The sequence below is a fragment of the Neoarius graeffei genome, chromosome 3, assembly GCF_027579695.1.
Source record: "Neoarius graeffei isolate fNeoGra1 chromosome 3, fNeoGra1.pri, whole genome shotgun sequence".
NCBI classification, from domain to species: Eukaryota; Metazoa; Chordata; class Actinopteri; order Siluriformes; family Ariidae; genus Neoarius; species Neoarius graeffei.
Window position 1 is genome coordinate 25,231,887 of NC_083571.1, and position 12,464 is coordinate 25,244,350.

General features: G+C 45.4%; 1 protein-coding gene across 1 annotated transcript in view; it reads right to left on the reverse strand.

Annotated features, from left to right (window-relative positions):
* The window catches only part of ptprdb (protein tyrosine phosphatase receptor type Db), a 234,783-nt gene that overhangs the window by 13,343 nt on the left and 208,976 nt on the right, over positions 1-12,464 (reverse strand). Inside the window, exons 25-28 of the mRNA XM_060916548.1 lie at positions 9,987-10,106; positions 9,670-9,824; positions 6,866-7,151; positions 3,980-4,158 (exon numbers count right to left, since the gene is read on the reverse strand). Coding sequence (XP_060772531.1) covers positions 3,980-4,158; positions 6,866-7,151; positions 9,670-9,824; positions 9,987-10,106 — 740 coding nt within the window. The remainder of the gene's footprint in view (positions 1-3,979; positions 4,159-6,865; positions 7,152-9,669; positions 9,825-9,986; positions 10,107-12,464) is intronic.

Consider the following 12,464-nt stretch of genomic DNA (forward strand, 5'->3'; position numbering starts at 1 on the left):
GTTTCTCATACGATTCTGATTGGACATAATCGGGAGTATTTTTAAGTTGGCGGTAGGGATTTCCCAAAACCGGAAGATTATCCAGTTTTTAACAAATACGATCGGGAGGCGGAAGCTAAAATCGGGAGCCTCCCGCTGAAATTGGGAGGGTTGGCAAGTATGCATCTGAAGCAGTGAACACACACCCAGAGCAGTGGGCAGCCATGCTAACAGCGCCCGGGGAGCAGTTGGGAGTTAGGTGCCTCACTCAAGGGCACCTCAGCTCAAGGCCGTCCCATATTAACCTAACCTGCATGTCTTTGAACATGTGAAGCATGTGGGAAGGGGAACACGCAATCATACAAAAGGGTGCTTGTGCCACACACATACAGGCAACTTTATCAAGTTCAGAGGCTAGGGTTAGTGTGTGTGTGCATGAGTTTTTTTGCATCGCCACTGTCACTCAGTCTTAACACACAGGTTATACTCAATAAAACACAATTGGTCATATAATAAGCTAAAGCTAAAACTTGACATCCAAAAAAAAAAATAAAAAAAATAAATAAATAATCTAGATAGAACTCGACGCCAACGGTGTCGATGGGGATGCCTCCGCCCGGTAGACTACACGCCTTATTAAGTTGTGATTTGGGGATGGACATTTGACCTCACAGTAATCTTGACCTGGTGAAATTACTTGCATCAGCCTTGGAGATAGTGTCTTCACAAGGTTTTCGGACAGACATTTGACCTCACAGTGACCTTGACCTTAGACCCTTTGATCTGAAAATCTAATCAGTTCATGTTTGTCCCAAAGCGCACAAATGGTGAAAAGTTTGGTGAAATTCCTTTCATTAGCCTTTGAGATATCGCGTTCACAAGGTTTCGGGACGGACGCACGGACAACCCGAAAACATAATGCCTCCTGCACCTTATGGTGGCGGAGGCATAAAAACATGGAAATCTTTCACCTTTAAAGAAGAAGAAATTACATACTCGAGGCAAATGAAACTGAACAGGCCTAATGTTGAGCAATATAAGATTTATTTCTCAAAATAAATCTTCCGCAGGGCCGCGGTGAACCCGGGGGAACGTTTGGGGGAGGAGTACGGGCAAAGTACTTGTCAAGTACAGGTTGCACTCGGCAGAGGATAACAGAGAGGACGTTAGGGGGAAAAGATGGGACAGAGGCCACCGCCTCTGCCGCCTCGTGTTCTGACATCAGTGTTCCTGTATTAGCAAAGCCAATATTGCTTCGTGCTGCTGCTCAGCTTCTATCATCTGCCTATAAAGGTATATCTCCCTCAGTCGTTATGGCAGCCACCTTCTACAATGCTACACGCTACATAATCGGTTCCTTGGTTCCTCCCCAATATATATACCCAGAGTCTTGCCCCTCGTGTCGCGTGTGCTGCGTGCGCACCACACATAGGGGTAGAAAGTGAGATGTACTTCTGTCTTGGGGGCCGCAGAAATAGCAAGTGTGGATACTTGCGTGGTACTTCTGAGGCACGTCACTTGTACAATGACCGTGCGTCACTCGTGCGTCTTACTGTCATCGCAAGTACGCCGCGCTGCTGACTTGGTTCAGGCGTACAAAAGGAGTACGGGTCCTGTACGTAGTGTATGCGTTCTTGATTTTTCGCAAGACCCGTAGAATTTGCATGTGCAGGACCAAAAGTCTCCACGGCCAGTCTGCGACCTTCTACGGTGCTGAACACACGCAAGTGTCACGCAAGTCTCAAGCACAGTTTTGCCAAATTTTTTACCGCAGACCGCCTGTAGTCGCACGTACGGCGGGTTGTGAGTGTGGTTTCAATTTCAAGTAGCTCGAGCACTGGTTACCCCCATAACTTTCCAAATCCACTGACAGGAAACACCAAAGTGATTATCTAAAAGCAGCTCTTTGCCACTGTTCTAAGGAAATATCTTTTCCTATTTTATATATATGCAATTTTATATATAAGGAGGTTTTGTGCATTGACAGGATGCCACACAGGGCTCGAAATTCGTGGTGGTCCGGTCGCCCGAGGCGACTTAATTTGTCATTTGGCGAGTAATTTCTGTCACTAGCCAGCCCGGCTGGCTAGTTGAAAATAAATAAAAAAAGATATATGAAGCGAAGATTCAGACACCGTCAACTAAAGCCGCCACATATTAAGCGCGTGCCGTGTCTGTGTTAATCGATGTGTTTATCGGCAGGACGGTCAGGCTGTCGGTTTTTTCACTACTGCGCATGCATATAACAGACATCCCAAGTCTCCCAAAAGTTCCGGGAGTCTCCCGCATACTGATAGTGGCTCCCTGATGCCCGCAAATTGGAGAATATCTCCCGGAATCTAGAGCAAGAGCGTGCAAGCGAAACATGTGGGGGACAAGCGCGAGAGAGACTGCGCGTGTGCCTGTTCATGAAGCGCATGCTAGACAAAGAGCATCCTGATTGGTTTACAGACATCCCAACCTGCAGACCGGGGAAAAAAGTCCAATATATTATTATTTGTTGATATTATATTATGGTGCTCTATGTTGTTCTCATTTATGTATTTAACAACAGTATCAAAATACTCTGGTCTTGAAATAAATTAGTCATGAACAACGGTAACTACTCTCTTTTGCGTTATTTTTGACAGAAGTAAAATCAAGGGTGAAAGTAAGCTGGTCCTGGCCGGTCCGGCGTGATTTGGCCGTACCGGAAAGAAAAATATACTGTCTCTGAAAAAAAAAGCACTTTCAGCATTTACCAAAAGCAACACGTTTTCCTCAATATACACTGCATATAACTCGTTCTGACCCGTCTCTGAATTCTGTCTGAAGTGAATTCCTTCCGCGTTTCACTCGACAGACAGCGTGCGAGATAGTGCGCGGACCCACTGCTTAACCATCTTGCGCCAACGTGCGCAGCTGGTACCCAAAGTGTTTTAGTAGACAGAATGTCCAAAATGAAAAGTTAGTTTTCAAGTGTTCAGCTAGAAAAAGTGTTATTAAAACGATTGTGTTGTTGAAATGATGTGTCTGCAATTTATTTAGAATCAAAAACTGATACAGGCGGATGAAAGAGTGATAGTGTGATAAAAAAGTACTATACTAGTACTACTGAGTGATGAGAAGTCCTAGTGAATGCTTGATAAGTAGACGATAATAAATAATTAGGTGTATTTTTCGGCGCTCGCTGCGCGCGCGCACTATGACTCAAAATAATATACCGGCAAGAAATAAAAGTTACTTTCACCCCTGAGTAAAATTCATACATGAACAAATTTTGGCGAGTTGATTTTCTGTTTGGCGAGTTACTTTGGAAGGTAACTAGTCTGGCTGGCTGGTGAAAAAATATACGAATTTCGAGCCCTGATGCCACACATACGACTGCTTTGTATTATTAGATTTATCCTACGGGCAGCACGGTGGTGTAGTGGTTAGCGCTGTCGCCTCACAGCAAGAAGGTCCGGGTTCGAGCCCCGTGGCCGGCGAGGGCCTTTCTGTGTGGAGTTTGCATGTTCTCCCCGTGGGTTTCCTCCGGGTGCTCCAGTTTCCCCCACAGTCCAAAGACATGCAGGTTAGGTTAACTGGTGACTCTAAATTGACCGTAGGTGTGAATGTGAGTGTGAATGGTTGTCTGTGTCTATGTGTCAGCCCTGTGATGACCTGGCGACTTGTCCAGGGTGTACCCCGCCTTTCGCCCGTAGTCAGCTGGGATAGGCTCCAGCTTGCCTGCGACCCTGTAGAACAGGATAAAGCGGCTAGAGATAATGAGATGAGATGAGATTTATCCTACATCATTTATCGGTTTTATTTTGCCGTTATATGAAAAGCTCTGTTCCTGACATCCACCGTCATACCGACCTCCAAGAGGTCACGCAAGTCCACTCGAGTTAATAAAGTATTGGAATGGCCTTTAAGTCAGAGATGGGACTTAGTTACGTGTGGAGGTCTAATCTTGGACAACGTTTATCTTGAAGTCATTTTGTCTTGTTCGCAGTGGTTGTGATGAGTGAGTTCATACCTATAACCGTCTATAAAGCTGGCATTGACGTAGTCCGAGCCCTCCACTCCTCGGATTGGCTGCAGGCCCACACGCGTGCTCTCGTACGGCATGATGTTCACCAGCCTGTTTTTAAACTTGTTGCAGGGCAGGTTGGCACTCACAAATCGGGAGTTGTGTGCCCTCGCGTTTGCTAACCTCTGCATGACAACACAGGAAGATGTTAATTTCTAAACCATAGAGTACATCTAATACATGTGCATCATGGGAAATCCTGTTTATTGATCATGTTTGTCTACTAAAATTTCAGAACTGTCTTCTTTGCAGGCACTTGTGCTAAAAAGAGGATAAATATTAAAAACGCTGTAAGAAATTGGCATTCTAAAAACACGACAGGAAATCATTACATCTTAAAAAGAGGAAACACTCAGGGGTGTGCTGCTGTAGGAATATAATCAACAGCAACATGGTGTTACGTCACCTGAGTTCGGACCGCTAACAGCACATCCCAAAGTGATTTATTCCTCTCATATGGCAGCATTTTGCCAACAATTAAAATGTTTTATTTATTAACTCATTCCTTACGGAATACTTCAATTTTTTTCAGTCACGTTTTGACAGAATACTTTTTGTGAAAATCACCAATTTAATAGGTACATTCAGTTAAACGTCTCTATCTCCATAACAAATTATTTTAGAGGTAGAAAAGTATACATTTACTGAGTCCTTGAAACCTATCCTTTCTAAATATGAAATTATTTTTGTATAATTCTGAAGTAGGTAGGTTTCACAAGCATCAGTCATAATATTATATTATAATATTATAATACTATAATAATATTATAGCAGTCTATCCCTGCTATAATAAACCTTTCCTACGCGGGTTTCCCGCTAATTATAATATCCAAATGTGGTCTATGTGCAGTCCTCTACGGCTCTGATTGGTCAAATTCACGTGTACTGCTTTATTATGGGAGTTTCAGAGGGAATTCCATATGACGTCACCAAAGCCGATAGTACCGGCTTTCCGTAGGGAATGGGAAAATTCGCCGAGCCGCTGTCAGCGGCTTGCCGTAGGGAATGAGTTAAATAACAACACTGACTTTTAATTTGTTTATGGTTAGTTTATAGTAATGTTATGGAACAATCATGAAAGAAGACAGTTCCTGTTTGATAACAATAATGTATAAACAGAATTTTTTTCCTCGTCTTGAAATAGCCATTATCTGAAGCCGCTTGTCCTGTGAAGGGTTGTGAGCAAGCTGGAGCCTATGCCAGCTGACTATGGGTGAGAGGCGGGGTACACCCTGGATCATCGCAGGGCTGACACCCTTTTCCACCAAATCAGTTCCAGGGCTGGTTCGGGGCCAGTGCTGGTGCTGGTTCACAACTCGTTCAACTTGCGAGCCAGCTGAGAACCAGTTTGCTTTTCCATAGCTCGCGGTGCTAAGGGAAGCCACGTCAGTTACGTCGTTGTATACGTCAGTTACGTCACTAAGTTTGCATAAACCTTGGTGTGAATATCGAAGCAAAAACACGAAAGAAGCAGCAGCAGCAACAACAATAATAATAATGGCTGACTTCGCGTTTGTGCAGCTGCTGCTTCTCGTCGCTTAAAAATGGCGATCTTTCGCGGTCTTGTTATTGTTGTTGGTCTTAACAACTCTGCCCCCCCCCCGCTGACGTAAGCGGTTCTTTCCTCTGGCCCAGCAGAGAGTTGGTGCTAGCCTGGAACCGGTTTTCTGGCCCTAGAGCCAGTTCTTTGTCAGTGGAAACAGAAAACCCGGTTCCAAACTAAGCACTGGCCCCGAACCAGCCCTGGAACTGCTTTGGTGGAAAAGGGGCAGAGACAACCATTCACACTCACATTCACACCGACGGTCAATTTAGAGTCACCAGTTAACCTAACCTGCATGTCTTTGGACTGTGGGGGAAACCGGAGCACCCGGAGGAAACCCACGCGGACACGGGGAGAACATGCAAACTCCGCACAGAAAGACCCTCGCCGGCCACGGGGCTCGAACCCGGACCTTCTTGCTGTGAGGGAGCAGTGCTAACCACTACACTACCGTGCTGCCCTAGTCTTGAAATTATATGCAGCTTTTTAGGTTATGCAGACACCACAAAAAAGCCCAGAAAACTTTCCCGTGCTGGACAATATAAAGCTGTAAACTTGACCTTTGACTTTTGCAAAGAGCTGATACTGGAGACTCCTTCCAAAAATGCTAAATAAACATCTCCTTACAGAAAACCTGACCATGTCAACCAGCACACACTTTTCTTTTTCCAATTTTGCAGAAAATCCTTCTATGTTGTTACTACAGAAGCAATAACGTATTAGAACGTCAATATAAACCTTGCAGCCTGAACTCTATTATAGCAGTCTGAGCTGCTGCTGCAATAATAATAATAATAATAAGTGGCACGGTGGTGTAGTGGTTAGCGCTGTCGCCTCACAGCAAGAAGGTCCGGATTCGAGCCCCGTGGCTGGCGAGCGCCTTTCTGTGTGGAGTTTGCATGTTCTCCCCGTGTCCGCGTGGGTTTCCTCCGGGTGCGCCGGTTTCCCCCACAGTCCAAAGACATGCAGGTGAGGCTAATTGGTGGCTCTGAATTGACCGTAGGTGTGAATGGTTGCCTGTGTCTGTGTGTCAGCCCTGTGATGACCTGGCGACTTGTCCAGGGTGTACCCCGCCTTTCGCCCGTAGTCAGCTGGGATAGGCTCCAGCTTGCCTGCGACCCTGTAGAACAGGATAAAGCGGCTACAGATAATGAGATGAGATTATCAGTTACACCAGCTTAGCACTGAGACTTCAGATCTCCAATGTGAAGCGCTGAACTATAAAAAGAAGTGATGCTGCACTTCATATATAACTCATTAGCACTTAAACGTGCTGAGCCGACACTCACTTTAAACTCATGCTCCATGGCGCTGATGTTGTCGGGCGGCTCGGCCTGTGAGAGTCTCTGGATGTAGGCGTAAAGGTTGCGTGCAGGCACCTCCGTGTTGCCACAGGTGACGGCCTCCAACAGCGCGTCATATATAAACACGTACTGCTCCTCTGTCTGCACCATGTAGTTTCTCTGAGAGCGCATCAGCGTCACGTGACCGTACACGTCAACCGTCTTCTCCTGCTTCACACGCTCCAGCATGGCATCGATCACGATGAAGCAGCCGGTACGCCCCACGCCCGCACTGCGACAGATAGACAGACAAATTCATAGAGAAAAGGAGGCAGAAAGACCTCGTTACAGTTTTCATAAAAAGTGGAACTACGGTAATTGTCTTTTCCTTGTTATTAATTATACTGCATGATTATAGTGCAAATCGTGAAATATAGGAGTTAAAAAAAAACTGGTTTCTATAAAAATTAAAATAGAAAGGCAAGTTCAGATGCTGTCACATGACCATGTATTATTTACATCCCCACACACACCTGTCCTTAGTCCAGTCCACAAAGCAGGCACGAAGATTTGTGTATCTCATCTCATCTCATTATCTCTAGCCGCTTTATCCTGTTCTACAGGGTCGCAGGCAAGCTGTAGCCTATCCCAGCTGACTACGGGCGAAAGGCGGGGTACACCCTGGACAAGTCGCCAGGTCATCACAGGGCTGACACATAGACACAGACAACCATTCACACTCACATTCACACCTACGGTCAATTTAGAGTCACCAGTTAACCTAACCTGCATGTCTTTGGACTGTGGGGGAAACCGGAGCACCCGGAGGAAACCCACGCGGACACGGGGAGAACATGCAAACTCCACACAGAAAGGCCCTCGTCGGCCACGGGGCTCGAACCCGGACCTTCTTGCTGTGAGGCGACAGCGCTAACCACTACACCACCGTGCTGCCTGATTTGTGTATCTATTTCCTTAAATACTGTTTATACAACCCCGATTCCAAAAAAGTTGGGACAAAGTACAAATTGTAAATAAAAACGGAATGCAATAATTTACAAATCTCAAAAACTGATATTGTATTCACAATAGAACATAGACAACATATCAAATGTCGAAAGTGAAACATTTTGAAATTTCATGCCAAATATTGGCTCATTTGAAATTTCATGACAGCAACACATCTCAAAAAAGTTGGGACAGGGGCAATAAGAGGCTGGAAAAGTTAAAGGTACAAAAAAGGAACATCTGGAGGACCAAATTGCAACTCATTAGGTCAATTGGCAATAGGTCATTAACATGACTGGGTATAAAAAGAGCATCTTAGAGTGGCAGCGGCTCTCAGAAGTAAAGATGGGAAGAGGATCACCAATCCCCCTAATTCTGCGCCAACAAATAGTGGAGCAATATCAGAAAGGAGTTTGACAGTGTAAAATTGCAAAGAGTTTGAACATCATCTACAGTGCATAATATCATCAAAAGATTCAGAGAATCTGGAAGAATCTCTGTGCGTAAGGGTCAAGGCCGGAAAACCATACTGGGTGCCCGTGATCTTCGGGCCCTTAGACGGCACTGCATCACATACAGGCATGCTTCTGTATTGGAAATCACAAAATGGGCTCAGGAATATTTCCAGAGAACATTATCTGTGAACACAATTCACTGTGCCATCCGCCATTGCCAGCTAAAACTCTATAGTTCAAAGAAGAAGCCGTATCTAAACACGATCCAGAAGCGCAGACGTCTTCTCTGGGCCAAGGCTCATTTAAAATGGACTGTGGCAAAGTGGAAAACTGTTCTGTGGTCAGACGAATCAAAATTTGAAGTTCTTTATGGAAATCAGGGACGCCGTGTCATTCGGACTAAAGAGGAGAAGGACGACCCAAGTTGTTATCAGCGCTCAGTTCAGAAGCCTGCATCTCTGATGGTATGGGGTTGCATTAGTGCGTGTGGCATGGGCAACTTACACATCTGGAAAGACACCATCAATGCTGAAAGGTATATCCAGGTTCGAGAGCAACATATGCTCCCATCCAGACGACGTCTCTTTCAGGGAAGACCTTGCATTTTCCAATATGACAATGCCAAACCACATACTGCATCAATTACAGCATCATGGCTGCGTAGAAGAAGGGTCCGGGTACTGAACTGGCCAGCCTGCAGTCCAGATCTTTCACCCATAGAAAACATTTGGCGCATCATAAAACGGAAGATACGACAAAAAAGACCTAAGACAGTTGAGCGACTAGAATCCTACATTAGACAAGAATGGGTTAACATTCCTATCCCTAAACTTGAGCAACTTGTCTCCTCAGTCCCCAGACGTTTACAGACTGTTGTAAAGAGAAAAGGGGATGTCTCACAGTGGTAAACATGGCCTTGTCCCAACTTTGAGATGTGTTGTTGTCATGAAATTTAAAATCGCCTAATTTTTCTCTTTAAATGATACATTTTCTCAGTTTAAACATTTGATATGTCATCTATATTCTCTTCTGAATAAAATATGGAATTTTGAAACTTCCACATCATTGCATTCCGTTTTTATTTACAATTTGTACTTTGTCCCAACTTTTTTGGAATCGGGGTTGTATTACACAAGCTAAGGTTAAGATAAGAAATGTTCTTTATCCCTCTAAATGCCGAGATATCGGTTATTTTCAAATCAGTTCTGTTTCTTATCACAGCTATATGACCCAGTCAAAGTAATTTTTTGTTTTTCAGAATAGAGATGACGACATTAGAACTTTGTGTTCTTTGCGGCTTTATTAGTTCCCCAGTGTTTTGTAAAGTACTGCTGTGAGAGTCAGTACCTGCAGTGCACTACGATTGGCCCGGCGTCTGGAGGATTACAGGCTTTGACTCTGCGCAGGAAGGCGAGGAAGGGCGTGGGGTGTTCAGGTACACCGTGATCGGGCCACGCCGTGAACTGGAACTGACGGACCTCTCGCTTCTCACTGCTGCCACTCTGTCAGCACAGACACACACGCAAAAGGGAACATCGGTGCAGAACCAAATAAACAAGTGAGATTATATATGCATGTATGAGAGAGAGAGAGAGAGAGAGAGAGAGCAAAAATGGCAGAGGAACACCAGGCAAGCTATTGTATGCGTGCGTGTGTGTGTTCACCTTATAGAGTGCAAAGGTCCTGACGCAGTAAGCAGCAAGCTCTACGGTGTCTAGCACAGACACCTGCATGAGGCTGTACGTCTCTGTGCCTCGGCTCGGCCAGTACTGATCACACTTATTCTGCACACAGTTTAACAGGCTTCCTTTAACCGCTCGCACACAAGTAACGCATCAGCAGTAAGCAGCATGTCTACATCACACACACCTCGTAAAGCTTGAGCCAACTACCAAGAACTGTTTTTGAACTTTGAAAATGATTGAGGAATATATAATTAAAAGCAGGACATTTTTTCCCCACAGTTGGAGAAATCCTTATATAAAACTAAAAAAAAAAAAAAGCTTTTTGTAATTACATTATATTGCTGTTATTTTTATAATAATAAAGAAACAATTGTATAGAAAATAGCACCAGAGTTAACACATGACGATCACACATTAAAAGCAATTCTAAAATGGTGAGTTCCGGGTAATGATTTGAACATGGACAGGTCGGTGCAGTCTCAGATGTGTTTGGGGAGAGCGTTCCAGAGGGAAAGGGCAGCTATGGAGAACGTTCTGTCGCCTTGGTCATGAGTGGAACAGACAGGAGTTTGGCATCAGAGGAGCGGAGGCGAGGCTGCGGGAAGGTAGTCTGGCTAACGCAACTTCAAAGCTCTGCGAGCATTGGTCTGGCATAGGTATTATGCCCAACTGTTTCCCAAAGCGCGTGGTTGACCAGCCTCCCTGAAATGCCTCAGTTTGCTACTGGTCGAAGCCAGAAAAGGCTATGACGAAGCTTAAACCAATCACATCACTCTTTCCTCTGACGTATGTGACGCGACGGAAACTGCTTGAGTAACAGGAAGAAGAAGGAGGAGCTGAAGAGGAAGAGGACGATAATAGCGCGATCAAAGGCGAGACGACCACAACGATAGGATTCTCACTGAGCCCCATTGATTTGGCTACCAGCGGGGCTAACTGGTAGATTAAATTCTTATCGAAGCCGGTCGGGAGCAAGGCGAAAACATCCTTCCTTTCAATAAATACCTCCTGGGCTGCTCTTTGCTCCGTTTTCAATGAGAACTTCCCGTTGAATGCTTTCAATACAGCATCTACTGCTGTGTCAAAGGCTTGCCGCTGCTCCATGTTCGTAATGTTTCTAGTGAATGAAGCGCTTCCGGCATAGATTCTGTAAACAATCTATGGCTTCCGGTCGCAGTTCTACTACGTCACTGCCTTGAACACGCCTCTACTCAGGGCCGTTGGAGATGCTCAAAGTTGATTGGCTCCTGATTTTTCGGGAGCTTGGAAGAGCTGGAGATAGCTTGCCTTGCCAGACTAAGTTCGCAACAGGCCCTCGTGTTGCGTCACACTTAGGATGGGCGGGCCCAGGCTAGCGGGAAGGAGTATGGTGATGAAGCAGGTCGATGAGGTAGGAGGGGGCCTGGTTATGGAGGACTTTGAAATGGATCCGTTGTAAGACAGGACGCCAGTGAATATTCTAGGGTGATTGTGCAGACGTGCAGCAGATTTCTGGATGTACTGAAATGTATTTAGAAATTTGGATGGTGTCCCGTAAAGGATGACGTTGCAAAAGTCAATTCTGGAAGTTTCAGCAGTAGAAAAGGAGAGTGATGGACAGAGGTGAGCTATGATTTTAGGTGGAAAAAGGCAGTTCCAGTGATTTGACTGATGGGGTGTTCAAATGAGAGATTGCTGTCGAAAATGACTGAGATTATGGGTGTGTGTGTGTGTAGGGAGACAGAGTGGAGTTATTGATAGTGGTGCAGAAGTTGTGGGTGGTTTTGGGATTGATGACGATGATCATGTCCAATTTATCACAGATTAGTTTGAGGAAATTGGCTTGCTTGCATCCATCCATCCATCCATTATCTATACTGCTTATCCGTCAGGGTCGTGGGGGATGCTTGAGCCAATTCCAGCTGACTTCAGGCAAGAGGCGGGGTACAGCCTGTGCAGGTTGCCAGTCTATTGCAGGGCTAACACAAAAAGAGCCATTTGCACTCTCATTCACATCTATGGGCAATTTAGAGTAGCCCAGTTGATCTAATCCACGTGTCTTTGGACTGTGGGAGGAAACCGGAGCACCTGGAGGAAACCCATGCAGGCACGAGGAGAATGATGCAAACTCCACATAGAAAGGCCCCGGTCAGCCATAAAGGTTTGAACCCATAACCTTCTTGCTGTGAGACGACAGTGATAATGATAATGACTGCACCACCGCAAGTTGGTTTGTATCCAAGCTTTAATTTCAATAATGCAGTTAGTGAGAATGGTGCAAGTTACTGCGCTGACTCTTTCTCCCCCCCTGTCTGTCCCTCTGAGTTACATGTCGATCCTGAGACACCAGTGGTGCTGACCTCTTCTGCACCTTGGACCTGCCTGATCCATCCTGATGCCCTGTGTCTGGCTGGAGTCTCATCACATCGCTCCTGTGGAGGACGGCCCCATATGGACAGTCGAAAGTCGCACTTGGAA